Below are 27,246 nucleotides of genomic sequence, written 5' to 3' on the forward strand. Positions count from 1 at the left end.
GATCACTAACAAACAAATACAGATTCAACACTCAGAAGGCTTAGGCCGTAACAGGATCTCCCTTCGGATGTCGCCAGAGTCCTCCTTGTCAGCCAGGCCAAAGCTTTTTATCTGCCAAACCAAGAGGACCCAGACGTCCATCATCCTGAGTCTCAATCTCCTGTCGGAGGCTTCATGGGCCCTCTCGGTCAGCGTTAGGCCCTTCACCCACTGATTAGCAGGGGCTATCAGCCAGTAGGGCCCGTACGCCGACACCGTGACCTATTCCGGTCGAACCAACTCGGGTCCTCCCGGTCGGGCACCACAACCACGCTGCTCCTCCTCATCGGCTGGTAGGGCTCACTGTTCCAACACCAAAAAGCTCGAGTTGAGCATCGGCTCGAGCCCTACCGACCGGGCGCCAACAACCACGTAGTTCACTAGCTGCAGCCGGTAGGGCCTACTCTCCCAGCGCCCAAGTCGCTCCCTCCGGAGTACGTAGGCCCTTCCAGCCTGCCAACGAGATGACTTCTCAGAAACCAAATCAGCCCCCGCCAGTACTCTATGCTTTTTGGGGGGGCATTCTTTAAACTGGCGGCTGTCCTCTTGTACATTTGTCTTTTTGGGGGGTACTCTAGGTTCGGGCCATTCCCGAGCTCGGAGCCCTTCCCCGGACAGCACTCCAAATAAGCATACCATACCTCAGCTAATTATATGTAAGTGTGAACTATTGAAATTTAATTTATTAATAAGATTCTGGAGGAGTGCGTCAGATACTAATAAACACAGGTGGACCACAATCAAGTAATCAATCCCATAGTATAAATATGGCTGACTTACCTCTATCCATTGACGGTTTATCAGCATCCCTCCTACACCCCATCTCCTCACTTCAAGTTCACTTTATAAATAGATGGGGAAGGGGGGGGTACTCTAGGTTCAGGCCATTCACGCCAAATACGCAAACCATAACTCAGCTAATTATATGTAAGCGTGAACTAGTGAAATAGCACATTTTGTACACAATGGTAATTTGTGTTTAACATAAAAGAAAGTAAAATAATCATGAAGAAAAATAATAATAAAAAAACAACAACAACAGCCATTTCAAAACTTTGGAAATTATTAAAAAAATTACTTATTTAGAATGAATTTAAAACAGTTAAAAATATAAAATGATTTTACATAAAATACAGTGAGTACGTAAAATACACTGCAGTCAGTTCGGACATCGCACAGTTCTCATTCAATAAACTAAGGTCTGTCTCCAGAATCACACCAAGATTCCTGACTTGATTTTTTTAGTTGTTTGACCACTAGAGTCAATGTATGCATTCACCTTGAAAACTTCATCTTTGTTTCCAAATGCAATAACTTCAGTTTTTTCCTTGTTTAACTGAAGAAAGTTCTGGCACATCCAACCATTAACTTTACCAATACATTGGCAGAGGGAGTCAATGGGGCTGTAGTCATTTGGAGCTAAGGCTAGGTAATCTGGGTATCATCAGCATGGCTGTGATAGGCAATTTGGTTCTTTCTCATTATTTGACTTAGTGGGAGCATATACAGGCTAAACAAGAGCAGTGCAAGAATTGAGCCTTGTGGGACTCCACATGTCATGGACGTCCACTTAGACTTATGCTCTCCTAAACTCACATAATAGCCTCTCCCTTCTAAGTATGACCTGAACCATTTGAGTACCATCCCAGAAAGCCCAGCCCAGTTTTCCAGTCTCTCTAGTAGTATGTTATGATCGGCAGTGTCATACGCAGCACTGAGATCTAGCCAGAGTCAGAATTTAAGCAAAAATCATTTATTATTTTAATGAGTGCTGTCTCTGTGCTTTGGTTGGAAACCAGGTAGAAAATTGTCCAGGTATTGAAAAAGATTTTTATTGGTTAATATGTAAAATTATCAGGCATAATCAATGTGAATCTAGTCATTTATATATCAAGTTATTTTACTATTGTAATCATGCATTTGACTGTATGTAGAGGCCTGCCTGAGAAAGGAATGTGCAGAGAGTGCAGGGGTATAGTATATGGTGCAGCTACACACCATATTTGGACATAAGAAAAAATATATGATGAGACCTCCTTGTTGCAGACATTACCAAAATACAGCATATAGTAAAGTTGCATGTCCTGTTTTGACATAAGACAAAATATATGATTAGGCCTCCTTGTTTCACTTAAAATAAAGTCTACATCCTAAAAGCAAGCTGGAGACAGCCATAAAAGGTAAAAGAGTTGATAGAACCATATGTATGAAATGTATTGAACATGGGCACGCCTTCAGAAGCACTATATAAAATAGAGAGCTGACACAGACTCGACAGACTGTTCTGCAGAGCTTTCTCAGTTTTATTTTCTCTTAAAAATAAAAATCTTTCTTCTGGAAACAAAACCCAGAGACTGTGTGATTCCTCAGATCCATGGCAGACGAAAATACACTAGATTTGGCGCCCGAACAGGGACAGAGAAAGAGCAGCAAAGTGGATGACCGCTTTTGAGATGACTGATGAGCAACACACACACAGTGGTGGCCACCATAGAATAAGGTAAGCATTTTTGCTTATATAATTAGTGTGTGTTGTTGACCGGTCAGTTCTGAGCGGTAAGCTCACTAAAAATCTGCTCTTCCAAATTTAGAACTAATTATATAAATAAAAATGGGGGGTTTTGTTTCCAGAAGAAAAACTGCATGCGCATATTTGGTTTACTGAAAGGTCTTTGAAAAAGGCCTAATTTTAATCTGGATAGTGTCGGCAGAAATACATTGCATGCAATGGTCTGTGTTTATTGTAGACTGGGCCTAAAAGGGACAGCAATAAACCTGAAACAGATGTAGTATAGAAAGCGTGGACAAGTCCTTTGGATACCGCTCTGTATATGTAGTAAGATACAGAGGTCTGAACGGGAAGGCAGAAATCCTGCAAAGTACTGCAAAGTAGTGCATCAGTGAAAGAGCGAGTACAACTGACAGGTCACTCGGAAGGAGTGTAGAGTACTCTGTATTTATGTATGTTTTAATGCAGTGCTTTAAGCGGCCCATAAGAGGTGCCGGTACTCTTATTAAAGCATATACATATATATATATATATATATATATATATATATATATATATATATATATATATATATATATATATATATATATATATATATATAGTATTTAATTTTTTTTTTTTTTTTTTTTTGATGACTCCCCTTATCCCCTGAGGTAACAACAACTATATTGAAGGGGTTTTATATGCAGCAGTCAACAGACAACCTTATGAAAAAAAATAATACCTTTTATTATTTTGTGGATTTGCTTGAGCTAGAAAGAGCTAATGAACATGCAAAAGGATTTTGAAAAAATACCTTTAGAATAGGGTGACCAGATGAAATTGGCTTAAATTCGGGACGGGGGGATAAGGAGGGTGTCTGCGGTCTCGGGTGACGGGATGGGGGGGCTTATGATATTAGACTTCGTAGCCTATAATAAAAGATGATGAATTTCAAACCTTAACTAAACACATTTTTATTCAAAGATCAACTGCTGTCATTACTGTTCACTCTGCCACAAGAAACAACATTAAAATCATGAACTCAAATGTCATTGTAAAAAAAAAAAAAAAAAAAAACGATGACTGTTGTAACAGTGCATAAATCAGACCTTTCTGTAACGCTAACGCTAATGAGCTTACACTTATTTTTTGTACACACTGCCGCGAACTGTCAATCACTCCGCGTGCATCACTGGCCTCCTCCTAGCTGTAGCAACGTGTGCTCTCTTCATCAAGCTTTAAAACAAAAAGGGGACAAAAAGGTTGTATTGTCTTTGTGCATATAGATTAATTGGATAAATGAATATCTAAAATCGTGCCTAGCCGCCTACGTTTTTTTTTTTTATACTTAGAAAAAAGATGTTGCCAATTAGCAGCGGGCGGGGGCTGGTTGGACGACTCAACCTCCGCAGACAGTTTTTAATGTTTATCAGACAATAACTACTCAAGATTTTGCTTTATTATAGTTTTCGGGACAATTAGGGCCAGATTCGGGATTTGGGCAATAGTTTAGATTTTGGGACATCTGGTCACCTGAAAGTGCTACTTTATTACTTCATTAACTTGCGTCTGACCTGCAGCGATATCATTCAGGCTTGATGGGGTGTCAGCCAGCGAGTCATCTGATTCTGAACGTGTTTTTTTAGTACTCCGAGTCTGAAGCCAGGAGAGCATATTAAGTGTTGTTCACTGTATTTGAATTTTTACCAAGCAGAGTGTGTGCATTTCTCACACCCTCACCGGCCACGTTGGGTTGATACTGACAGTGGCAAAATCGATTAATGCGCTTTTCACTTCTAAAACTCAAGGGTGTATGGGTAATGTAGTCTCTGCTTTCAGTGGGACGAATTAGGAAGCTTGCATTGTTGAGGGCACTCTGAAAAGCGGCAGCGCAGGCAAAAGATTAAAACCTCTATTAAAACAGATGTCCAAATGAGTGTACTAAAAGCACATTATATATAAGTAAAATAAATAAATTAGTTATACTTGATTACGCAGTCTGTGGAAATCTGTCCACGACAGCAAAATCCAGCCAAAAATCCCGTAGTGGAAACCTGGCTTTAAATAACTGGGAGAGTAAGAGTGATTCTTAGCTTTAAGAATTTGATAACTTGCTTTTATACTTAAGTTTAAATTTAATTTATTCTCATCACTTAAGACTAAAATGACACTTTGAGAAGCTTTTTAAATACAGGCACAGATCTTTAGCAGATTCCTTACAGTTGTACATCTATCCAGGCAGTGTTTTGCAGATTTTCATTTCTAATCAAGCACACTTAACTGTAATTATCAAGCAAATGACTTCCATTTGATTTTTCAAGGTTTTTATTTTTATTTTTTTTACAAAGAATAAATTCTGTTTGTTAATGTTAAAGGTATAATCTTTAACACTTCTACAGCATTTATTAATCTAAGTTAATCTAAACATTGACATTTATAAATCTTGGTTAGTACTTGTTTTACTGACTAGCCACACTTATCTCTTTATTAAAATACCAACAGAAAATACACAAATTGTGCACACACACACACACACAAAAATAGACAAAACAAAGTTTTGTTCTTTCAACAAAAATCTGCCTATATTGGTCTTTATTGTGACCTCATGGACTTATTGCAGCTTCATAGAGAACATCACATGATAAATTTTTTGTACATATTATACATCAGCTAGAAAACATGGTGTGGAGCAGGGTATCATAATCAATAGATCGATATATTCCATGGCAACTGTATACATTTATAAAATATTATAACATCTCTCCATGACATTATGGTTTTTATTCATTGTTACTTTTAATAAAGTGCTACCATTATGAATTTTCAGCTTTCTGGGAACAAGTTGGAAAGAAAATTCAATGAAAGTTTCAGAATGTTTACACTTTTCAGAAAGAGACAGTGGAAATGAAGGAAATGTTTAACAAAACTTTCTACTTTCTTTTTCTGCACTGTTTTGCTCTATCATTGTGTCAATCTTCTGCAGTAGATCATTCACCTGTTTTTTGTTCTTATCTTTATTATTGAAGACATGATATCTTCCTCCACACTGATCTACTAGATCTCTTAATCTACAGTTCTCCTCAATGAGCTCCTCTACAGACTCTCCTTCCAAATGATCTCCACGAGTGAAGAGAATGATGGCGTCTTTAAACACCTCCTTACCAAACACCATCTCAATCTTCTGAAGAAACCGCTGCTCCTGATCAGTGAATCTGTCATCGACTCTGAGCACAATGAGAAAAGCATGTGGTCTAGGAATGAAAAAATGCATACTTTTCGCTATTGCTTTCTTTAACTGTCCAGGATCCATCTGTGAATCGAAGAATCCAGGAGTATCGACTACACACACTGATCTGCCTGAAACAGTGGCATGAGCGACTGAACATTCACAGGTTACTGAATCCATGCTCCTCTCAGATCTGAACCTTTCCTGTCCCAGTATTGTGTTTCCAGCTGCACTCTTCCCAACACCAGTTTGACCCAGAAGAACAATCCGTCTGGAGACTGCTGTATGTTGTGTAGTAGAAGAGTATGTTCTAACAGGATTCCTTCTGGTCAGCCTCATTCCATCTATAATTATAGTATTATTAATATAGTTAGTAGTACATTTTATTTTTATTCAAGTTGGTACTGTATTATTTTATTTTTATTTTCAATATGATCACATTTATAACCCCATTTCTCATACTTTCAAAATCACAAAACAAGATCATTGTATGGAGTGAGAATATTTGGTTTAATCACTAACTGTATGATCTTCTTTCTATCTGAATTTTTAACAATCAGTTCATTAAATAGCAATGCAATTCACATATGTGAATCACATAATAAGTGTTTTGGAAATTTACCTTACTTGTGAAAATACAAGTAAAGCACACACACACACATACATAGAGTATATATTATTACTATCATTACATTTTCAGGTTTTATATATATGGTCCCCTGTGACCTGCATATCCCTCCTTCTCATGGTACTTTGAAGTTGTGATTTTCTCGCAGTTTAGCAAATTTATGTATAACTTCTAAACGTATAACAATAAAAAAATGAAATATATGAAAATTAAAGCATTGTTGGAGGACTAAATTCAGTCATTGTCACGGCGCGGTAGGATGCACAGAAGAAGAAACAGAGTCTGGGTCCAGATGCAGGGAAGAATCTTTTAATTAGAACAAAACCAAAAACAAACCAGGGAAAAACAAAACCGAACAGATAACAAGGACAAGATCAGGATCAGAAGCAATCGCAAGACACCATTAACAAATAACAATAAATACAGCCAGACAGAGTGGTGTGTGTGAGATGAGAATATATAGTCCATGACAATGAGCAACAGCTCTGTGTTTGATTGAGAGACAGGTGTGCAGAGTGAAGGTAAATGAGTCCGGGAGCAAGGGAGAAACACAGGTGTAGAAACTAAAACAATGATGAGGTAACAAGATAGGCGGGGTAAGAAATGAGACACGACAAAAGCACATGGCACCAAACAAACACAACACTCACAGAAGACAGTGACAGAAAGACAGAAAACTGTGACAGGCATATACTTTGATATAACAGTTTAATTAATAATCTAATTAAATTCATCCAGTGAATGCAACGCTAACTATTGCTTGCCTAATCTCAAGCTGATGGCTTTAGCATGCAAATAAAAAACAACATGAAAGAGTAGTGGAATGCAGTGACCTTGGTGGTGTTTCTTTGATGGATATTTTAACTTTCGAGGCTGTAAACATTTGTTCCTCAAATGCAACTCTCATGAGCTCCAAGCGGAAATGAACACAAAAAAAAAAAAACAAAGACACTGTAGGTAGTAAATCAGGCTGTATTAATGAAACTCATAAAAGAATATTCGAATGCATTCATTCTTGTTTCTTTTGCATAAACCCAATGTGTTTTCAGCCACATAGTGCTTTATGGTTTTGTTTTTGAGTTTTTGTCCATTTTCCAACTCTGCATCACATCAGATTTTATGGCTCATATAAAGTATGAACACAAAGCATGGCTTGGTTATGCTGTAATCAGATTTCAAAATGACTGACACTGCAGCAAGGTGCCCAGTCCATCTCTGATCAAGCAGTCTTTTCAGTTTTTCACCAGTATATTCAGAAGTGGAGTAAGGTGATCAGGGGCCATTGGGCTGCTCCTTGTGCGAGGCACCCCCTTAATCATTATGCTTTACTAATGTATTTCAGTGTCATTCATGGTCCACATGCAAATAGTAAGGTGAAATGGCTACTCACACACATTGAGACAGCCAATCCTACAGTGTTTCCTCTATATTCCCAGAGTCTTCACAGAATTTGTGAGGCTGTGGTGGGTGCACATTTGTTGTTTTGAGCAATGTAGAGTACCGCTTGTTTGTCGTTTCTCCAATCACAAACTTGTTAATGTTTACGTGGCTCAATGCAACGCAATGCGTAAAAAGACGTGTAAATGTATATGTCAGTGGATCTCAATTTCAGTCCTCGTGCCCCCCTGCTCTACAATAATGAACAGTATGTGGAAAACAATGTGTTATTGAAACTTAAACCACAAAAACAAATTTCATTACACCAAATAATGTTATTTTTAGCAACATCATATGACCCCTTTAACTAATCATCTGGTCGTACAATTCTTTTCAGTTCAACTTTCTGAGTATGACGTGACATACAGCCAAGTATGGTGACCCATACTAAGAATTGTGCTCTGCATTTAACTCATCCACACACCGTGGGCAGCCATTGATGCTGCAGCACCTGGGGAGCAGTTCGGTGTCTTGCTCAAGGGCACCTCAGTTGTGGTATTGAGGGTGGAGAGAGCCCTGTACATTCACTAGATTCACTGAGTTCGAATCTCAGGGCAACAGGAATTGTAGGTGGGGGGAGTGAATGTACAGCGCTCTCTCTACCATCAGTGCCATGACTGAGGTGCCCTTGAGCAAGGCACTGAACCCCCAACTGTTCCCTGGGGGCTGCAGCGTAAGTGATGTCCACTGCTCTGGGTGTGTCTTCATGGTGTCTGTGTGTTCACTGCTGTGTGTGTGCACTTTGAATGGGTTAAATTCAGAGAACATATTCATAGTATGTGTCACGTTCACTTTTTTATGTAAACTTCTCTTTAATAAGGTTTGCACACACTCATAACAACAGCTGTATCTCCCGAAGATGCGACTGAGATGAACAATGCACAGAATGCAAGGCTTATCTGCGGTGAAAGGTTCCAGTCCACAGTCCAATAATCTCATGAAGATCAACGAGCTCAGAAGAGCACAGGTAAGAGTCAAGTTGTCCACAAGGCAGAAGAAGGGAACACTGAAGGAGTAACCTTGAGACCAACGATGAACTAGAGTGGTGAGTGTGCTTTATAGAGCTCTGGTAATTGAGTGCAGGTGCAAGTACTCAATACTCCTGTGACTGAGGTTGTGGTTGAGTGACTGGTTCTGTGGCTGTGGTTGGTGCATCCATAACCAGTTGCCCCTCCCCGACAGGCGTCTCCAGATATCCAGGAACGACGAAGAGGCTGACCTCAGCCCCTGGGAGTGGGACTGCCCGGGTGGAGTCAAGGATGTCATCTCGGTCAACCCAAGATCTTTCTTCAGGACCGTAGCCCTATCTGCTGTCTCGTCGCCTGGAATTTATGATTTCCTGGACCTGTCGACCTCGGGTGGGGGAGGAGGTACTTCCAGTTCTGTGGAAGGAGGGAGAACAGTATCAATGACAAGTTTGAGTAATGATCCATGGAAGGTTGGTGAAATACGGTATTGTCTGGGAAGCTGGAGGTCATAAATTACTTCATTAATCTGCCTCAAGATGGTGAAAGGACTTATGTAGTGGGGACTTAGCTTGCAGGGCAGGCACAGGCAGATATCTCAAGTGAAGAGTCAAACTCGATCACCTGGATGGTAGAAAGTGGTATCCCGACGACGGACATCCACCTGTATCTTCTTATGTCAAACTACACCCTGAAGATGGACATGAGCTGAGTCCCATACCCTCTCACTCTCTCAGAACCAATAATCGATGGATGGTACTTTGGACAGTTCTCCTCTCCATGGGAATAGTGGTGGTTGGTAGCCGAGTATACACTCATAATCAGATTTACAACGGTGTCAGGCAGCTGATGTATAGCCACTAGCCAAAGCATGACAACTCACGCTTTATTCAACCAAATTGTAGTAACGCGACACTTTACATTCTCAGTAAAGATAATGGCGTTACAACGATGGGAAAAGTAATTAATTCGATTACTCTGTTACTAAAAATTAAACTTTGTTAGTAAATTATAATAAAAACACCGTTACTCCCAACACTGGCCCTAAGGGTAGTGTCTGACCTCTTGAATTTTCTCCTCAGTCTGGCCATTCATCTGCGGGTAGTATCTGGAAGACAAACAGACAGACACTTCCAACAGTTGGATGAACTTCCTCCATACACTGGAATTTAATTGAGTCCCTCTATTTGACACTATGTCCTCTGGAATACCAAAGTGTTGGGAGACATTGTAGAAGAGGGTCTCTAGTTTTTCAAGAACTGTAGGCAGACCAATGAACGTTTGCTGGCCTTGGAGAATCGATCTACTTCAACAAGGATGCTGGTGAAGCCGTTGGAGGCAGGTAAGTCTGTATTCAGAAACAGTGTCGGGTGAGTGGATTCTGGACAGAGCATCTGCTTTAGTAGTCTTATGAATGGGACCATAGGTAACTATGAATTTGAATTGAGTGAAGAATAACCGCCATCGAGCCTGTCTGGAGTTTAGGCATTTCACTTCTCTGAGGTACTGTAAGTTCTTTTGGTCATTAATGACTTCAAATGGGTGATTTGCTCCCTCCAACCAATGCCGCCACTCTTCGAGGTCCAGCTTAATGGCGAGAAGTTCACTGTTGCCGATGTCATAATTCTGCTCTGCCGGGGATAGTTTCGTAGAGAAATAGGCACATTGATGTAGAACAGGGGGCTCACCTCTCCGCTGGGATAACACTACTCTGACTCCAAGGGAGGAAGTGTCCACAATGAAAGGTCTTGTTGGGTCTGGGTGCCAGAGAGATGGAGCAGTGCAGAAAATGGCGTTCAGCCTCTGGAAGCCTTCATTTGCCACCATAACTTGTGTATTATTACTCACTTTTAATTCATAATAGAGCACCTTTTTTTATCCATAAGTGTCGCACCTGCCTCAACATTTCGCACTGTTTACAGACACTGTCTAAACATACAGACCATACAATTCTACACTTATTTACCACCCTATCTTAAGATTTATTCCTCTCTTCCATAATGAAGCGCAGCACGTAAGCGTCACTCCAACTATTTGCCAGTGGTGACAGGTCACGTGGTTGTCAGGAACACAACTGGACACAGATGCAGGTATGGTGTGAGAATTTATTCAAAAAAAAATCCAAAAGAAAAACTCCCTCCAACTAACAAAAACAGGCCGGGAAATAATAGAAAAATGTCCAGCAGGAAAATAAGAGGCTTGAATGTCCTTTCGTAAACACCCGGCAGGGGGCGCCCGATGGCGCGGCCGCGTAGGAAGTGGAGGAGGGAGGAGAACACGAGAGAGCCCGTCACGGAGCAAACCAAAACACTTCTGAGGAGTATAGGGGTCCGGTCTAGTAAATGAGGGAGGGGAAAAAATAGAAAAAGCAAAACAAAACCAGTAGCAGCAGACAATGGCACGACAGAGCAGGACTAGACAGAATGACTACACATGGGCTGTAGTCGAACGACGATCTGGCACCGATTGGCGCGACAGACGGGAATAAATAGAGGAAGAGATGGACAAACATTGAATGCAGGTGAGTGGAGTCAAACAATTAGAAGCGGAAACTGTAGTAATGAGGGGGAGGGAGGAACGCCACAGATAGTTGCAAGACGAACGATCAAAACCAAAACAAAACACCATGTGCGCATGAAATGACGACATAAACAAAAACACACACCGAAAAACAGGGTGATCAGACAGCTGACATGACAGTACCCCCCCTCTGACGGACGCCACCAGGCGCCGCAGGAAGGGGCTCACCTCGTCGCCGGTAGAAGTCCTCGACCAGTGTCCGATCCAAGATGTCCCGGGCCGGGACCCAGCTCCTCTCCTCTGGGCCATAGCCCTCCCAGTCCACAAGGTATTGAAAGCCCCGCCCCCTACGTCGGACATCTAGCAACTTCCTCACCGTATAGACCGGGGAGCCATCCACTAGACGGGGGGGAGGGGGGGTTGGGGCAGATGGAACAAGATGGGAATGGAACACAGGTTTAACCCTGGAAACATGGAAAACAGGGTGTACCCGACCAAGCGTGGTAGGGAGCTTGAGCTGCACCGCCGCCGGACTCAGGACCTTGGTGATCCGGTATGGGCCAATGAACCTGGGTGCCAACTTGCGTGAGGCTACCCTGAGAGGCAGGTCCTTGGTGGAAAGCCATACCCTTTGACCACACACATAGCGGGGGGCAGGAGTCCGGTGACGATCGGCCGCTGCTTTGGTCCGCCTACTAGCCTGGGCCAAGGCCGCCTTAGCTTTCTTCCAGGTGCGTCGACACCGTCGGACAAAAGCCAAAGCAGACGGGACCGCAGCTTCGGGTTCCTGTGTGGGAAACAAGGGAGGTTGATAACCAACAGAACACTGGAATGGGGACATACCTGTGGCAGAAGCCGGAAGGGAGTTATGGGCGTATTCTACCCAGGACAGCTGTTGACACCAGGAGTTGGGATTGTGGGATGCCAGGCAGCGAAGAGTGCGTTCCAAATCCTGGTTTGCCCGCTCGGACTGCCCGTTGGTCTGGGGATGGAAACCTGATGACAGACTCGTAGAGGCCCCGATCTGCCGACAGAACTCCCTCCAAAACCGAGAGACAAACTGGGGACCCCTATCGGAGACCACATCGACCGGAAGACCATGAATCCGGAATATGTGATCAACCATCACCTGAGCAGTCTCTTTGGCAGAGGGGAGCTTGGGAAGGGGAATGAAATGGGCCGTCTTAGAGAAACGGTCCACCACCGTAAGAATGACGGTGTTACCCATGGATTCTGGGAGGCCAGTGACAAAATCAAGGGCCAAATGTGACCAGGGGCGGGAAGGGATGGGCAACGGGTGGAGCAGACCAACGGGGGGCGCATTGGAAGTCTTGTTCTGAGCGCACACAGAGCAGGCAGCCACGAACTGCCTGACATCCTTGGCCATGGATGGCCACCAAAATCGCTGACGGATGGCAGCCAGCGACCTCCGGACTCCTGGATGACAGACTAGCCTGGACGAGTGACCCCACTGGATCACTTCAGAGCGCAACTTGGTGGGAACAAAGAGATTACCCGCTGGACCCCCCTTCGGCACAGGACCCTTAAGTAGAGCCTCCTCTACTCGTCTCTCGATGTCCCAAGAGAGGGATGCCACCACCACCCCTTTGGGCAAGATGGTGTCTGCAGACTCCCTCCCCTCAGGAGCCTCGAAAAGACGAGAGAGTGCATCGGGCTTGATATTCTTGGACCCGGGCCTGTATGACAGGGTGAAATTGAACCGACCAAAGAAGAGGGCCCAGCGAGCCTGTCGGGAGCTCAGCCTCCTGGCCGAACGGATGTACTCGAGGTTCTTATGATCCGTCCAGACCAGGAAGGGCTGAGCTGCGCCCTCCAACCAGTGACGCCACTCCCCCAAAGCCAGCCTGACTGCCAACAACTCCCGATTACCTATGTCGTAATTCCGTTCTGGGGGACTCAGGCGGTGGGAGAAGAAGGCACAGGGATGCACCTTACCATCTTCGTGTGACCGCTGAGATAGGACCGCGCCCACACCGACATCTGAGGCATCCACCTCAACAATGAATTGACGTTCAGGGTCTGGAATAGACAAGACAGGAGCAGAGATAAAACGGGACTTTAATTTATCAAAGGCCTCCTGTGCCCCAGTATTCCACTTGAACAGTACCTTGGGAGAGGTGAGTGCCGTTAAAGGTGCAGCAATCTGACCAAAGTTCCGGATGAACCGCCGATAGAAGTTGGCAAACCCCAGGAACCGCTGCAGAGCTTTACGAGAGTCAGGAGCTGGCCACTCGGCAACGGCCCTTACCTTACAGGGGTCGGCTTTGATCTCCCCTGCCGAAACAACGAACCCCAGGAACGGAACCGACTGGGCATGGAAAACGCACTTCTCCGCCTTAACATAGAGCTGGTTCTCCAGCAGCCGTTGTAACACCTGGCGAACATGCTGAGTGTGTACCTGCAGAGATGGGGAAAATATCAAGATATCATCAAGATACACGAAGACGAATTGATTCACCATGTCTCTCAACACGTCGTTAACCAGGGCCTGGAAGACAGCTGGGGCGTTGGTCAGACCAAATGGTAAGACCCGGTACTCAAAGTGTCCCGTGGGCGTGTTGAAAGCTGTCTTCCACTCATCCCCCTCACGTATACGAACCAGGTGGTAGGCATTTCGAAGGTCCAGCTTGGTGAAGACCTTGGCTCCCTGCAATAGCTCAAAGGCAGACGACATAAGAGGCAAGGGGTACCTGTTCTTAATAGTGATGTCATTCAGGCCTCGGTAATCTATACAAGGACGCAAGGAGCCATCCTTCTTCTTGACAAAGAAGAAGCCAGCACCTGCAGGAGATGAAGAGGGTCGGATGAGACCGGCTTTGAGGGATTCATTAATGTATTTGTCCATGGCCTCTCTTTCAGGGCCTGAAAGGGAAAACAAGTGACCCTTGGGCGGAGAAGTGCCTGGGAGGAGCTCAATGGCACAGTCATAAGGACGATGTGGAGGTAACGAGGTGGCCCGGGACTTACAAAACACCTGGCACAGGTCGTGGTACTCCACTGGGACCCCCTTCAAATCAGCAGCCTCCACCTGTAAGACAGGACACACAGACACAGGAAAAGAGGCAGCACCCAAACAAGACGCATGACAAAACTTACTCCAAGACAAGACAGAGTTGCTCGACCAATCCACGTGAGGGCCATGTTGCACCAACCACGGGTGCCCCAGGACAATGGGAGCACTCGGGGATTCAAGAAGGTACAGCGTGGTTACCTCACGGTGATTGCCCGAGACTATTAGACTGACAGGAGGGGTAGCATAGGAGACAGTGGTGATCAAAGTGCCATTCAATGAACGGGCAGGAATAGGTTCAGGAAGAGGAATGACAGGAATCCCCCAACGGGTGGCTAGGGAGAGGTCCATAAAGTTGCCCTCAGCTCCCGAGTCAACCAGTGCTGCACAGGAGTTAGAAATATCACCAAACTGAATTGAGACAGGAAGGAGAGTGCGAGAGGAGGGGGAATGCAATAAAGGGGTAGCGCTCACCAGGATCCCCCTCTTTACTGGTGAGCCTTGACTTTTAACGGACAGCCTGCTGCGAAGTGACCGGACTTGCCACAATACAGACATAGCCCTTGGGTGAGTCTTTGCTGCTTCTGTTGCGGAGTGAGCCGAAGGCGCCCCACCTGCATAGGCTCCGGCTCAGTGGTTTCGGTGGGGGAAACAGGCGACGACTCCTCGGTCCTCCAGGGTGGACGAACTGCCAGGCGCTGACGGCGGCGGCGAAGGCGACCCTCGATCCGCAACGCCATATTAACGAGATCGTCAAAGTCCCGTGGCAAGTCCTGAGTGGCCAGCTCATCCTGGATGTCATCATCAAGCCCTGCACGGAACATAGCTCGACAGGCCCCCTCATTCCAATCGCAGGTCGCTGCCAGAGTCTTAAAATGAATAGCGTAGTCCGTTACTGAGCGACCCGCCTGACGGAGCCGTGCTAGCTGGTCAGCCGCTTCCTGACCTCTGGCAGAGCGGTCAAATAGCCTCTCCATCTCCTGGCGGAAATCCTTAAAAGAGGCGCAACAAGGGGCTTGAGTCTCCCAGACGGAAGTACCCCAGTCTCTAGCTTTACCAGTTAGAAGAGTCAATACATAAGCCACTTTGGACATCTCAAGAGCGTATGTGCGTGGCTGCAAGGCAAACACCACCGAACACTGGGACAAGAAGGCCCGGCAGGAATTGGGGTCTCCATCGTAGGGTGGTGGGTTATTGCATCGGGGCTCAAGCTCATGGCGAGGAAGATGGTGAGCTGCACCACCCTTTGCAGCCTCTCGTTGCAGCTCTTGGATGCGGGTGGTCAGCTCAGCCACTTGGTTGGTTAAGAACTCCACCTCCCTTGTGGTGTTCGTCAATCTGGCTTCGTGCTGGCCTAAAAGAACACCCTGCTGGGTGACTGCGGTTCTGACAGGATCTGCGCCTGCTGTGTCCATCTTGGCCAGATCGTTCTGTCAGGAACACAACTGGACACAGATGCAGGTATGGTGTGAGAATTTATTCAAAAAAAAATCCAAAAGAAAAACTCCCTCCAACTAACAAAAACAGGCCGGGAAATAATAGAAAAATGTCCAGCAGGAAAATAAGAGGCTTGAATGTCCTTTCGTAAACACCCGGCAGGGGGCGCCCGATGGCGCGGCCGCGTAGGAAGTGGAGGAGGGAGGAGAACACGAGAGAGCCCGTCACGGAGCAAACCAAAACACTTCTGAGGAGTATAGGGGTCCGGTCTAGTAAATGAGGGAGGGGAAAAAATAGAAAAAGCAAAACAAAACCAGTAGCAGCAGACAATGGCACGACAGAGCAGGACTAGACAGAATGACTACACATGGGCTGTAGTCGAACGACGATCTGGCACCGATTGGCGCGACAGACGGGAATAAATAGAGGAAGAGATGGACAAACATTGAATGCAGGTGAGTGGAGTCAAACAATTAGAAGCGGAAACTGTAGTAATGAGGGGGAGGGAGGAACGCCACAGATAGTTGCAAGACGAACGATCAAAACCAAAACAAAACACCATGTGCGCATGAAATGACGACATAAACAAAAACACACACCGAAAAACAGGGTGATCAGACAGCTGACATGACAGTGGTAGGTGGCAGGGGCAGGGACATACAGTGGTGGCAAGCTGAGTGGCGGGTGACAGCTGCCAATCCCATGGAACCCCCCGTGGGATTAAAATACACCCCCCCTCAACAGTTATGAATGTAAAGATTATCCTTATTTGGCTTATCTAAAAGCAACCTGTTCTCATGAAATGTGTATCAAATACATGACTTTATGTTAGCATTTTATGTACTATTTATATACAAAATCAAGTTTGAGAAGCATTTAAAATGCAGTTTTCACGTGCATATGATATCCTTTTTTTAAGCATAAAATATGATACAAAAAATTTAAGTACACAAAAGACACATCTAACCCTAACCTTAACCACAGCACACAAGCCCGTCGCGACAAGGCAGGCAAACCAAGCAATTGTTTGGGGCCCCGAGCTGGCCTGGGGCCCCAAGACAAGGACTGGTTAAGAATAAAATGCAACGACACTGTGTGAGCGCCCCTTTGATCGTCAATACAGTAACGTGTAATGACATTGTTATCTCTCAGTAGTCGCTGACAGCAGCCAGCCAACCATGTGATCTCACGTGATGGACTAATATCTGTAAATATTAAGCCAGAACAGTCTATTTAAATATGAATCCTGCATGTTCTGCGTGTCTCTGTTAATGAATGGAGCAGAAGCGCAACTTCCTTTATTAACACATACTGAAGCGCGCGTGACGCTCGCGGTAATTTCAGCATTTGCAGTCTCACTAAATAAGAGAACACATGAACAACATCTTCAGAATTGCTCTGACAGTCACTTCATGAGCATTTGACCGTTTGATTTGAGTAAAACTAGCGTCACATCACATACACAGAACTGTAAAGGTACGTCAACCTGTCAAAATAAAAGTCCTGTTTTAGACAAGTATTTGCCAGAGATGTACATTACTATTGTTCAGCAGAATGTACATAGCCTACTACTAAAAAAATAAAATAAAATAAAAACGTTTTTTTTTTTAAGGTTTAATCACACAAAATTTCTTCCATGTTTTATTTTTAATAGTAAATCCCCATTGTTTACCAAAAAGCTAAGTTTGCTTAATTTTCAATAATTAAAATATAAATTTAATTAATGTTTTGTATTTAATGTTTAATGTAATGTTTAATGTTTATTCAAAACCCCAAATGAATGGCACTTAAATGCACTTAATTCATCTGTCAACTTTATTGTCATTGTTCACAGTACAAGTACAGACAGAGAAACAATGGATAATAATTAAATGTTTATTTTTGATGTATGCATTGCATTCTATGCATTTAAAAAAAAAATCTAAAAAAAGGAAACTTAGTTCATTTTAAGAGACCCAGGAGTCTTATTTTCTCTTGCATAATTAATATTAATAAGCAAAAATACATTTTATCCGATTACTTGATCAATCAATGGGATTTTTGGTAGAATACTCGATTACTAACAAATTTGATAGCTACATCCCTAGATGAAAGTAGCATAGCAAATAGCATGCTATACTATTCCACCGTGATAATCTAGTTACCAAATGGGGGTTAGGAAAACCACACAATAAATTCCGTGCATCAAACATTAGCTTGGGATGTTTATTAAGCATAGGTAGTGAAAGCAGCTGCCTGCATCCCTTACCTTATAATATCAAAATATGGAAATGTTAACATATCTTAAATTTTTCGGTAAACTTTATAATAAGTAAAAATACTGTTTGCTAACAGTTAAATGACAAAGATTAAAGATTAATTAACTATAAATTTACCATCTATTAATGATTGTTATTACAAAGTGTCTACCATCTAACTTATCAACTATGGTTTTGGGAAATGCACCCCTGAGCTGTTAATAGTGACCTCTTTCAATATGCTAACAGTGAAATGGTAAAACGTGCTTCACAGGTAATTTCAATTATTTTCCCAACTACACCATCAACTTCATCCTCAACATCAACAGATGCATCACTTCTCAGTGCTGATGTTTCCTCTATATAGCCAAGGTACCACAAGCTCTATAATTATAGCTGATATCCTGCACAACCCAGAGTATAAACTGATAAGTGTGTGCTATCATATTATTAGAAAACAAAAACAGTGCAAATCACTATTGAATTTCCACCAAACTATTTTTTTCAAGCAGTATTTGCACTGTAAACCTTTTTTATTAATATAAAGTGTGGGTGAACTTAAACTGTATGGCTATGCTGTGGTTCCTGTAGGCTTTGCGTGCGTGTGGGGGTCTGGGGGCCTCTATGTCCATTTTGCTTGGGGCCCCAAATTCCTTCAAACGGCCTATATAAATAGTATGCCAAATGCAAACCTAAAATTGTGCTCTTGATTTGCCTTGTCATGAAAACGGGTAGGTAGAAGAGTGACAAAACCTTGTTTCAAAGCCTCCAAACGGCTGAACTAGCTAGCACAGCCTCACTATAAAAATCTGATAGAAAATACATGTGAAATATCAATTAAATAAATAAATGAATAAAAAAGTTTAGTTAACACTTTATTTTGATAGTGATATTGATATCTGTTGTGACTCTACAAGTTATCAGTAGCCATTCAGTGGCATGTGAATAGTTAACAGTGAATTCACACACATAGAATTAATAGATAATCGTATGTATTATGTTGATAGTTTATAGACTTTCTACTAATATCAACTGTTTTTCATTTTAAATAGATTGTCCTATCTACTAATGCTCAGTGAAAATATCTACTAATAGTCTGCTGATTATAAAATATAGATTCCTTAACAAACAACAGATAACCAACTAATCTTTAATTGACAGTCAATAGATGGTGAATTTAAGATTTTGTTTAAAACTCATTTTTAATCATTCAATTTAACCTCTTTAAATAAACATTAATTTGATGCATTTGAAACCCATTTTTTACTTATGTGTCATGTCAATATGTCCTAACGACTCAATACTGTTGACTTTCAACTGACAGATTGATTTTTAGCTGTTGGTACACAGAAAGGTAGTTGAATGTTGGTTAATAACCTGACGCAAAAAAAGAAAAAATTAAATTTAAAAATGTAAATTTAAATAAATAAATAAATAATATTGACAGTCAAAAGGATCTTTTTGTAAAATCAATAGATTAACACTTGAAATGCAACCTATAGTTTATAAGCAGTTAATTGAATGTCTGTTACTTGTTTGTGTGGACTGTAAATATAAAGTTTTACTAAAATTACTTTTTTCTCCAGTGTAGTGATGCTGTTAATTCTGCTCAATTTTATTTTTATTTTTCAAGTTAACCGTTTAGTCAGAATTTAAAAGTGATGTGATTCCAGTTTACAATGTAAAGATTATATTTATTTGGCTCATGTAAAAGAGTGACAAGACCTTGTTTCAAAGCACCCACATGTCTGAACTAGCATGCACAGGCTCACTACAAACATCAGAAAGAAATATGAAATAATTAAGTTTATTCTCACCAATTTCATGTCCAATATTTTTCAGGTATCCCTCGTGTCTTAATTCTGCTGCCAACATTTCTTCTTTTCTCCTGTGCAGTGCTGTTGTTAAGAAGAAGCAGAAACAAATACTAAGAATAACTTATGATGCGGGAAATTCCAGCAATCATTTATTCACCACAGCTTGTGGGCTGAATGAACAAAATATTCCACAGACTGTGAGATCAAATAGCTGCTCGGTGAGTAACTCTTTCGGAGAGATGTAATATTAGAGCGACTGAAAAATGCGCACATGGGTCCACATCTCCACATCACGTCTGTGCAGTGCGAAACAGGAGCTGGGACAGAACTGTCCCTTTCACGGTCGGTTAGCTCTTCAGTGTGGATGAGAAACTGCTTGAAGACGCTATATCTATGATTATATCATCTTAACATGTTTATAAGGCCACATATAGGCATACACTTGTTTGTTTTATGTGCAAACGCTTTCCTGCTGAGTTAAATAAATCTGGACTGGCACTCCGTTTGTAGGATGAATAACAGCTGACATAAGTGACTGGCAAAAAATCTTGCTAAGAGGAACACAATGGATGTAATCACATCAGAGAATCATGAACATCGATTGTATTTTTTAACAAGAATAACAATATCTTTTTTCTTGTATTTTACAATTTGTGCATTTGTCAACCGGAGCGGGAATAAGACAACAGTCTCATATCATATAGGTATTGAGAAACAGAATAATTAAAAACAAACCAATAAAACTAAACTGAGTATTCTCAAAAAAAAAAAAAGAGACAAACCTGATTGCTGGTGACTCTCTCTGTCTGTTTCTCTCTCTCTCTCTCACTTTCTAACGGTGGGTTTGATTCAGTCTGTTAAGCTTCTGTCTGCTGTTCTTTGACATAGCCTAGATTTGTTTTCTTGAAATCATGTGACACAGCAGAGGCCCTGCTTGAACTGGAGAATAATAAGTGAAGGTAATCTACCCGGGGATTTTTCAGTGTGTATATGATGTGTGTTCTTCTGAAGAACTTATGATCTTGATGACTCTGGATTTGAGTAAATAAAGCAGTGGGTGAACACAGTCTGTGATCGTAATAATAACGGAAATCATGAAAAACACAGCACAGACACAATAACAGCTGCTCTGTGTTAAATGTTTGTGGAGTTATTTAATCTTCCTTTGGTCAGATCATTTGAGATTTAGGGACAGTTTTCAACTAAACAGAGTTCTTTTTTAGACGTTTTGCATCTTCGTAATTGTGTTTGGGGGCCTGTAAACACAATCTTTCCAAAGGCTTCCTTCAGTTTTTAAATCAATATCTGAATCATCTCTGTGTAAACTGTGAAAACAGTGGCTTCATGTGCGTATGTGTTTTGTGTTTAATCTGTCTTTTTATTTTTAATTCATTTCATCTACTCTGTTTTATAGTGAAAGCTTCTAATAAAATACAAAAAAACGTAAGAAGAAAGTAAAAACAAACAAACATCATAATGACCAAACAGTTGATTATACTCAGAGCGTGTGTGTGTAAGGACGAAGCACGGAGTGTGTGGAAACAGAAAGTGGAATAAATAATGAATCCAGTATAATAACTGATTTCCACAACTGGAAAGAATGATTTGATTTGAATGATGAATATACATACAGTATCTTTTAAATCCATTCTTCTTCACCCATATATATATATATATATATATATATAATGGAATTTGGGGCTGATGCAGATTTTGGCATTTTTTGAAGGATTATCATTTTGTTTTTATCTTAATCTCCTCTTGAAATGGCTACACAAATTAATTACACAATTGCAGTTTACTTAATTTGAGCCTCAATTGCAGATCACTTTTTAATTTACTACTAATTATATTTGGCTGATTACTAATTACTTTCTAAACCCTAATATCAGTCTCAACCTGATGAAAAATAAAATTATAAACACAAAACATTCAGTGATTTCAAAAAAAGTAATTAATTTACAGTAACTAAATACTTAAGTAATTAATAACACCCAATACTGCTCCTGAACAAGGACCCATGTGAAGTGCAGTCCAGGAATGAGGTGGAGCCAGCCGAAGTAAAAGGTTTTTTAACCAAGTGTTAACATTTTTACAATGTCAGTGTGTGTTCAGCCTGTGATTACAAAACCACAAATAGCTGAACATTTCTACCTCTTTCAATGGAAAGCCAATACAGATCGTTAAACGGTAAGGTTTTTCTCATGAGTGGACTTTTTTTTTTTTCTTAATCATATACTTTAGTTTTTGCATTGCCACTGTAAAACATGTTATTTTTAACTGCAACTATAATTTCTGTATAACAAAATGATGACCCACAATAGTAAAAATGAAAAATACCAAAATAAAACAACAAACTAAATAAAAAATAAAAATAAAAACAAACAAACAAATACATGCTAATGTCTTAGTCTTCATGTTGAAATTGAAGCACTTCTTACAGCAAGTCTTACATTGTCTTTATGGCAGATGAAGTTGGTGTGATTTGTCAGTATTCTTCAAATAAATGGATCCTTCAGACGTCTACAGTACATGTTGCAACAGAAAGACTTTTCAGGAATAAATTTAAATGCTTAATTTAGCGATAAATTAGAAGAAAGGTCAACATCATTTTAAAAAATATATATATATGTAGAGAGAGAAACACCATAATAAATAAATAAATGCATTTATTATAGACCTATTATAGACACAGTAGTAGGGCCTACAGGCCTACTCACTGTTACAGTCATGGCGGCATCATTATAATTATTACAATACCATTATCATACCAATTTTTAGTATTTTTAACACAATGTTCTTGTTTTTTTAAATAACAAATTTGAGTGGACACAATCATTGTCATACAGCTCTGACAGCAACTGAACGAAACATTGCTAAACTGCTGCTAGCTAAAGCATCTAAGCAGATACTGAATTACCAAATTGTAACAAAAAATTAGGCTTACTCTGAATTTAAACCCTTTGTATTTCAAGTTTATTACTACATTATCACGAGAAGACTCCAGTGTGAATTTAAGGTGGAAGTACAAACATCTGGTTTTGTGGATAGGTGGAAATAAACTGATGTGATTGTGAAAGGAGTCTTTGTGCTTGTTTTCAAATTTCAGGAAGTGTATTCTGAACCATATAAAAGGATAACAGCTTGATATTGAAAGTTTATTGTTAATTGCAGTATAAAGATTTGTTTAATTTCTGTGAAACAAGAATGTCGATAAATAAAAACTATTTCCTGTAAATCCGTCAAAGAGGTTGGTTTTATTTAACTCTGTTAATAAATAACAATACACACACACACACATCCCCTTAGTGGGGATATTACATAGACTCCCACTGATTGTATATCAGGTTAACTTTTTATCACCTAACCCTAACCCTAAAACTATCCATCACAAAAACATGAAAAATACTAGATTTAAATAAGATAATTTTTTGGCCTATTTATACGGCTTTTAAAAGTGAGGGCCAGACAAATGTCCACTATGTAAGTGAGTACATTTGGTTCTCACAAGATTAATTAAACAAGTACATACACACACAGAGAGAGATACTGTGAAATATACAATATGTATTTTATTGTAAACTAGTGCTAAATAATTTACAGTTCTCCCCTGTTTAATGTTACACCCAAGTAACCAACGGTAAATACATTTCTGGTGCTTTTCAGTGATGGAGAATACCACTCAAGATATCAATCTTCTGCTGATTGGTAAAACTGGTTCAGGAGTGAGCGCATCTGGAAACACTATCCTGGGAAAAGATGTGTTTCAATCCAAAATGAGCTCAAGCTCCATCACTGACAGTTGCCAAAAACACTCAGTTGAAGTGTTGAAGAGAAGAATTACAGTAGTCGACACCCCAACTTTCTCAAATTCCAGAAACATTGATCTGAGGCTGGAGTTAAAGAATGGATTGAAGAAGTGTCCTCCAGGAATCCACGCAATCCTTCTGGTTCTCCCTTCAAACAAAACACAAGCTGCTGATGTCCTGTCCTTATTCAAGCAGATGTTTGGTGAAAATGCCATGAAGCACACATTAGTCCTATTCACACAAAGAGACGAGATTGAATATAACCAACTTGATCAACTAATAGAGGAGTGTGGTAGGAGAAACCACCTGCTGAACAACAAAGATCTGAACAACAGAGATCAGGTCATAGCCCTCCTGAAGAAGATCGACCGGATGGTGTCCGAAAATCAGAACAGCTGCTACACTTTACAAATGTTTGAGAACCAATCATTTAAAATATTTCTGCCGGGATTTATAAAGACTGAAATTCTGTATACAGCCTTTTTTTTCCTGTCTTTCTGTGCAATTTTTGGTTGTGTTGAAGCATGGAATGAAAGTTTTGAACAGTTTCCGGGCAGATTTCTAAATGGTTGTTTTAGTGGATTCCTATCAGCAATTATAGATTTTTTGTTGGCATGCATATGGATAATTCTGAGCTGGTATACTGGGCGATGTACATGCAAACATCCAAACAAATGGCTGACTGTCACATGTGGTGTTGTTGGAGGGATCATTGGAGGGTTACATGGTGAAGAAGGTATATTGGCTACACTTTTGAGAGGGATACAGTCTTATGTCAGTCTTATGGTACGCCACATGGCCTCTCACACTTAAACCAGTTACCTGTTGGTCAAACCCCAGGTGTTTCACACTGCTCATAATTACCATGGGGTTAACAATTAGTGTCACTGATTAGATGAACACAGCACACAAAATGTTTACATAAAGATTGCAGCATTGTGCTGCCTTACATTTCATTGATGACGATATGAAGCCTTTATTGAATGGACTATAAAGATACAAATAAAACCCATCTCTTCTTCACTCCTACCATGCTTTCTGTCACCATTTAATTTACATTTACATTTAATCATTTAGCAGATACTTTTATCCAAAGCGACAAACAATTGAGAACAGTAGAAGCAGTCAGACCAACAAGAGAACAACAACAGTATACAAGTGCCATGACAAGTCTCAGTTAGTCTAGCACAGAACCCTTAGATAGGTTTTTTTTCTTCTTCTTCCAAGGATAGACAACAAAATGTAAGTGCTAGTATTAGTTGGTCAAGTGCTGGTGAAAAAGATGAGTCTTTAGATGTGTTTTAAAAAAATGAGTAAAGATTCGGCTGTTCAAATTGAGATTGGGAGGTCATTCCAGCAGCTGGGCACAGTCCAAGAAACAATCAGTGAGAGTGATTTTGAACCTCTTTGGGATGGCACCACAAGGCATCGTTCACTTGCAGAATGCAAGCTGGAGAGCACATAAGTTTGAACTAATGAGTTTAGGTATATTGGTGTCAACAGTAGTTGTCTTGTAGGTGTGCATCAGTACCTTAAATTTCATGTGAGCGGCTACTGGTAGTCAGTGTAACCTGATGAGGAGAGGAGTAATGCGAGCTCTTTTTGGCTCATTGAAGACAGCCCTCGCTGCTGCATTCTGGATCAGTTGTAGAGGCTTAATAGTACATGCAGGAAGTCCCACCAGGAGAGCATTACAATAGTCCAGTCTGGAGAGAACAAGAGCTTGGACAAGAAGTTGGGTGGCTTGCTCTGGCAGGAAGGGTCTAATCTTCCTAATGTTTTATAAGGAAAATCTGCAGGACCGGGTCGCTGTAGCAATATGGTCTGTGAAGCTTAACTGATGATGCATCACAACTCCTAGGTTTCTGGCTGTCCTGAGTTGTGGTTGACAATCCCAGCTGTATAGAGTAGTTGTGATGAAACGATGGGTTAGCTGGAACCACCACTAGTTCTGTCTTAGTAAGGGTGAGCTGAAGGTGATGGTCATTCATCCAGCTAGAAATGTGACTCAGACAGGCTGCAGTGCAAGCAACCACCATTGGATCATCTGGTTGGAATGAGTAGAGTTGTGTGTCATCAGCATAGCAGTGATAGGAAAAGCCAGGCTTCTGAATGACAGATCCTAATGATGTCATGTAAATTAAGAAGATAAGTGGTCCAAGCACTGAGCCTTGAGGAACCCCAGTAGCAAGAATTTGTGACTTAAAACTTCACCCCTCCAAGATACCCTAAAGGATCTATCTGAGAGGTAGGACAGAGATGCCCATCTTTCTGATGGTGGACAGTAGAATCTGGTGATTACCTGTGTCAAAAGCAGCAGACAGATCCAGCAAGATGAATACTGAAGATTTGGAAGCTGCTCTTGCCAGTCACAGGGCTTCAGTAACTGAGAGCAGGTCAGTCTCAGGTGAGTGGCCACTTTTGAAGCCGGATTGGTTACTGTCCAGGAGGTTGTTCTGTATAAGAAACATAGAGAGTCTTATTTGTGAAGGAAACTGCAGAGTCGTCAACTGTAAGAGTCGATGAAGGAGGAGGTGGACTAAGAAGAGAAGAGAAAGTTTTGAAAAGTGTGCGAGGGTCAGAGTCAGTTGTTAATTTTGTCGTGGTAGTATGATGTTTTTACACTGAAGACATTTGTAGAGAAGGACGAGAGTAGAGACTGATACAAAAACTGAGAAAGCGAAATAAGTGAGGATGTTACCATAGAGGATAGACGAGATGGAGAGAGTGAGTGTAGGTTCCATCATAAGGTATGTGTGCCACGTCAGGAGAAAGTGCGAGGATAGCAGTTATGAGGAAGTGGTCTGAGGTGTGCAGTGAAGCAACTGACATGTTGTCCATGGAGCAACAGCGAGTGTAATTGAGGTCCAGTTGGTTGTCTGATTTGTGAGTCGCTGTAGTAGACGCTCGCTTGAGATCAAATCAAAGTTTCCTAGCAACGACAACCGTGCTGTAGTCTAATGAGAAAACGGGGCAAAACACTTACAAACTACTGTCCTTTTCTGTTGCTCGACTGTTTCTTCTAACAAGGGCTTCCAAAACAGCTAATTAAGTACTTTCACTGGCTTTGGTCACGCCTCACTATTTAGCAGACTGAAACTGGGGTGTCCCGTGATAGGTAAGTGCGAGAACAAATGAAACTTCAGCACATATTTAGTACGTGTATTCAGTATTCAGACTGTTTCTTACTTTCATTCAAACACAAAAACAATTGTTTGTGCAACACACTTTGTTTCCATAAATGTTCAAAGTGTGTGAATATGAGCCAGGTGAACAGCACTTGGTTGCTAAACCTCTTGCCCAGGGGTGTCCAAACTCAGTCCTTGAGGGCCGGCAATTTCACAATTACATTTATAACTGAATTGAGGGAGGTTTAAAAGGATTTGGGGTTTAAAACAACACAATGTAATAAAATTAAGATTTCAAACAGTGTAGTTTTATTTTGTTATCGATCCAAAGATACACACAATACTCAGATAGAGCCTAGATCTATTTTGTGTGTATGTGTGTAAAACTGCAATAAATTGCAAATCGAGTTAAATGGTGTAATTATCTGTCCTCACAAATATTGGAATGATAATTAAGTTACATGAATGTGAAAATCTAATA

The 27,246-nt window shown here is 41.3% G+C and overlaps 2 protein-coding genes across 2 annotated transcripts; one reads left to right on the forward strand and one right to left on the reverse strand.

The window, feature by feature from the left end:
- Positions 1-5,105: 5,105 nt before the first annotated feature.
- On the reverse strand, positions 5,106-20,847 carry LOC127990333 (GTPase IMAP family member 9-like). Its single transcript, XM_052591491.1, has 3 exons — positions 20,611-20,847; positions 19,829-19,909; positions 5,106-6,100 (listed from the first exon to the last, which is right to left on the reverse strand). Exons 2-3 carry the CDS (start codon positions 19,884-19,886, stop codon positions 5,448-5,450), a joined length of 711 nt encoding a protein of 236 aa, XP_052447451.1. The 5' UTR covers positions 19,887-19,909; positions 20,611-20,847; the 3' UTR covers positions 5,106-5,447.
- A 1,069-nt stretch (positions 20,848-21,916) lies between these two features.
- LOC127990275 (GTPase IMAP family member 7) lies at positions 21,917-24,666 on the forward strand. The gene is made up of 2 exons (XM_052591486.1): positions 21,917-22,018; positions 23,495-24,666. The coding sequence occupies exons 1-2, from the start codon at positions 21,991-21,993 to the stop codon at positions 24,448-24,450; spliced, it is 984 nt and encodes a 327-aa protein (XP_052447446.1). The 5' UTR covers positions 21,917-21,990; the 3' UTR covers positions 24,451-24,666.
- Positions 24,667-27,246: the final 2,580 nt, after the last annotated feature.

Source organism: Carassius gibelio, chromosome A5 (assembly GCF_023724105.1).
Source record: "Carassius gibelio isolate Cgi1373 ecotype wild population from Czech Republic chromosome A5, carGib1.2-hapl.c, whole genome shotgun sequence".
NCBI lineage: Eukaryota > Metazoa > Chordata > Actinopteri > Cypriniformes > Cyprinidae > Carassius > Carassius gibelio.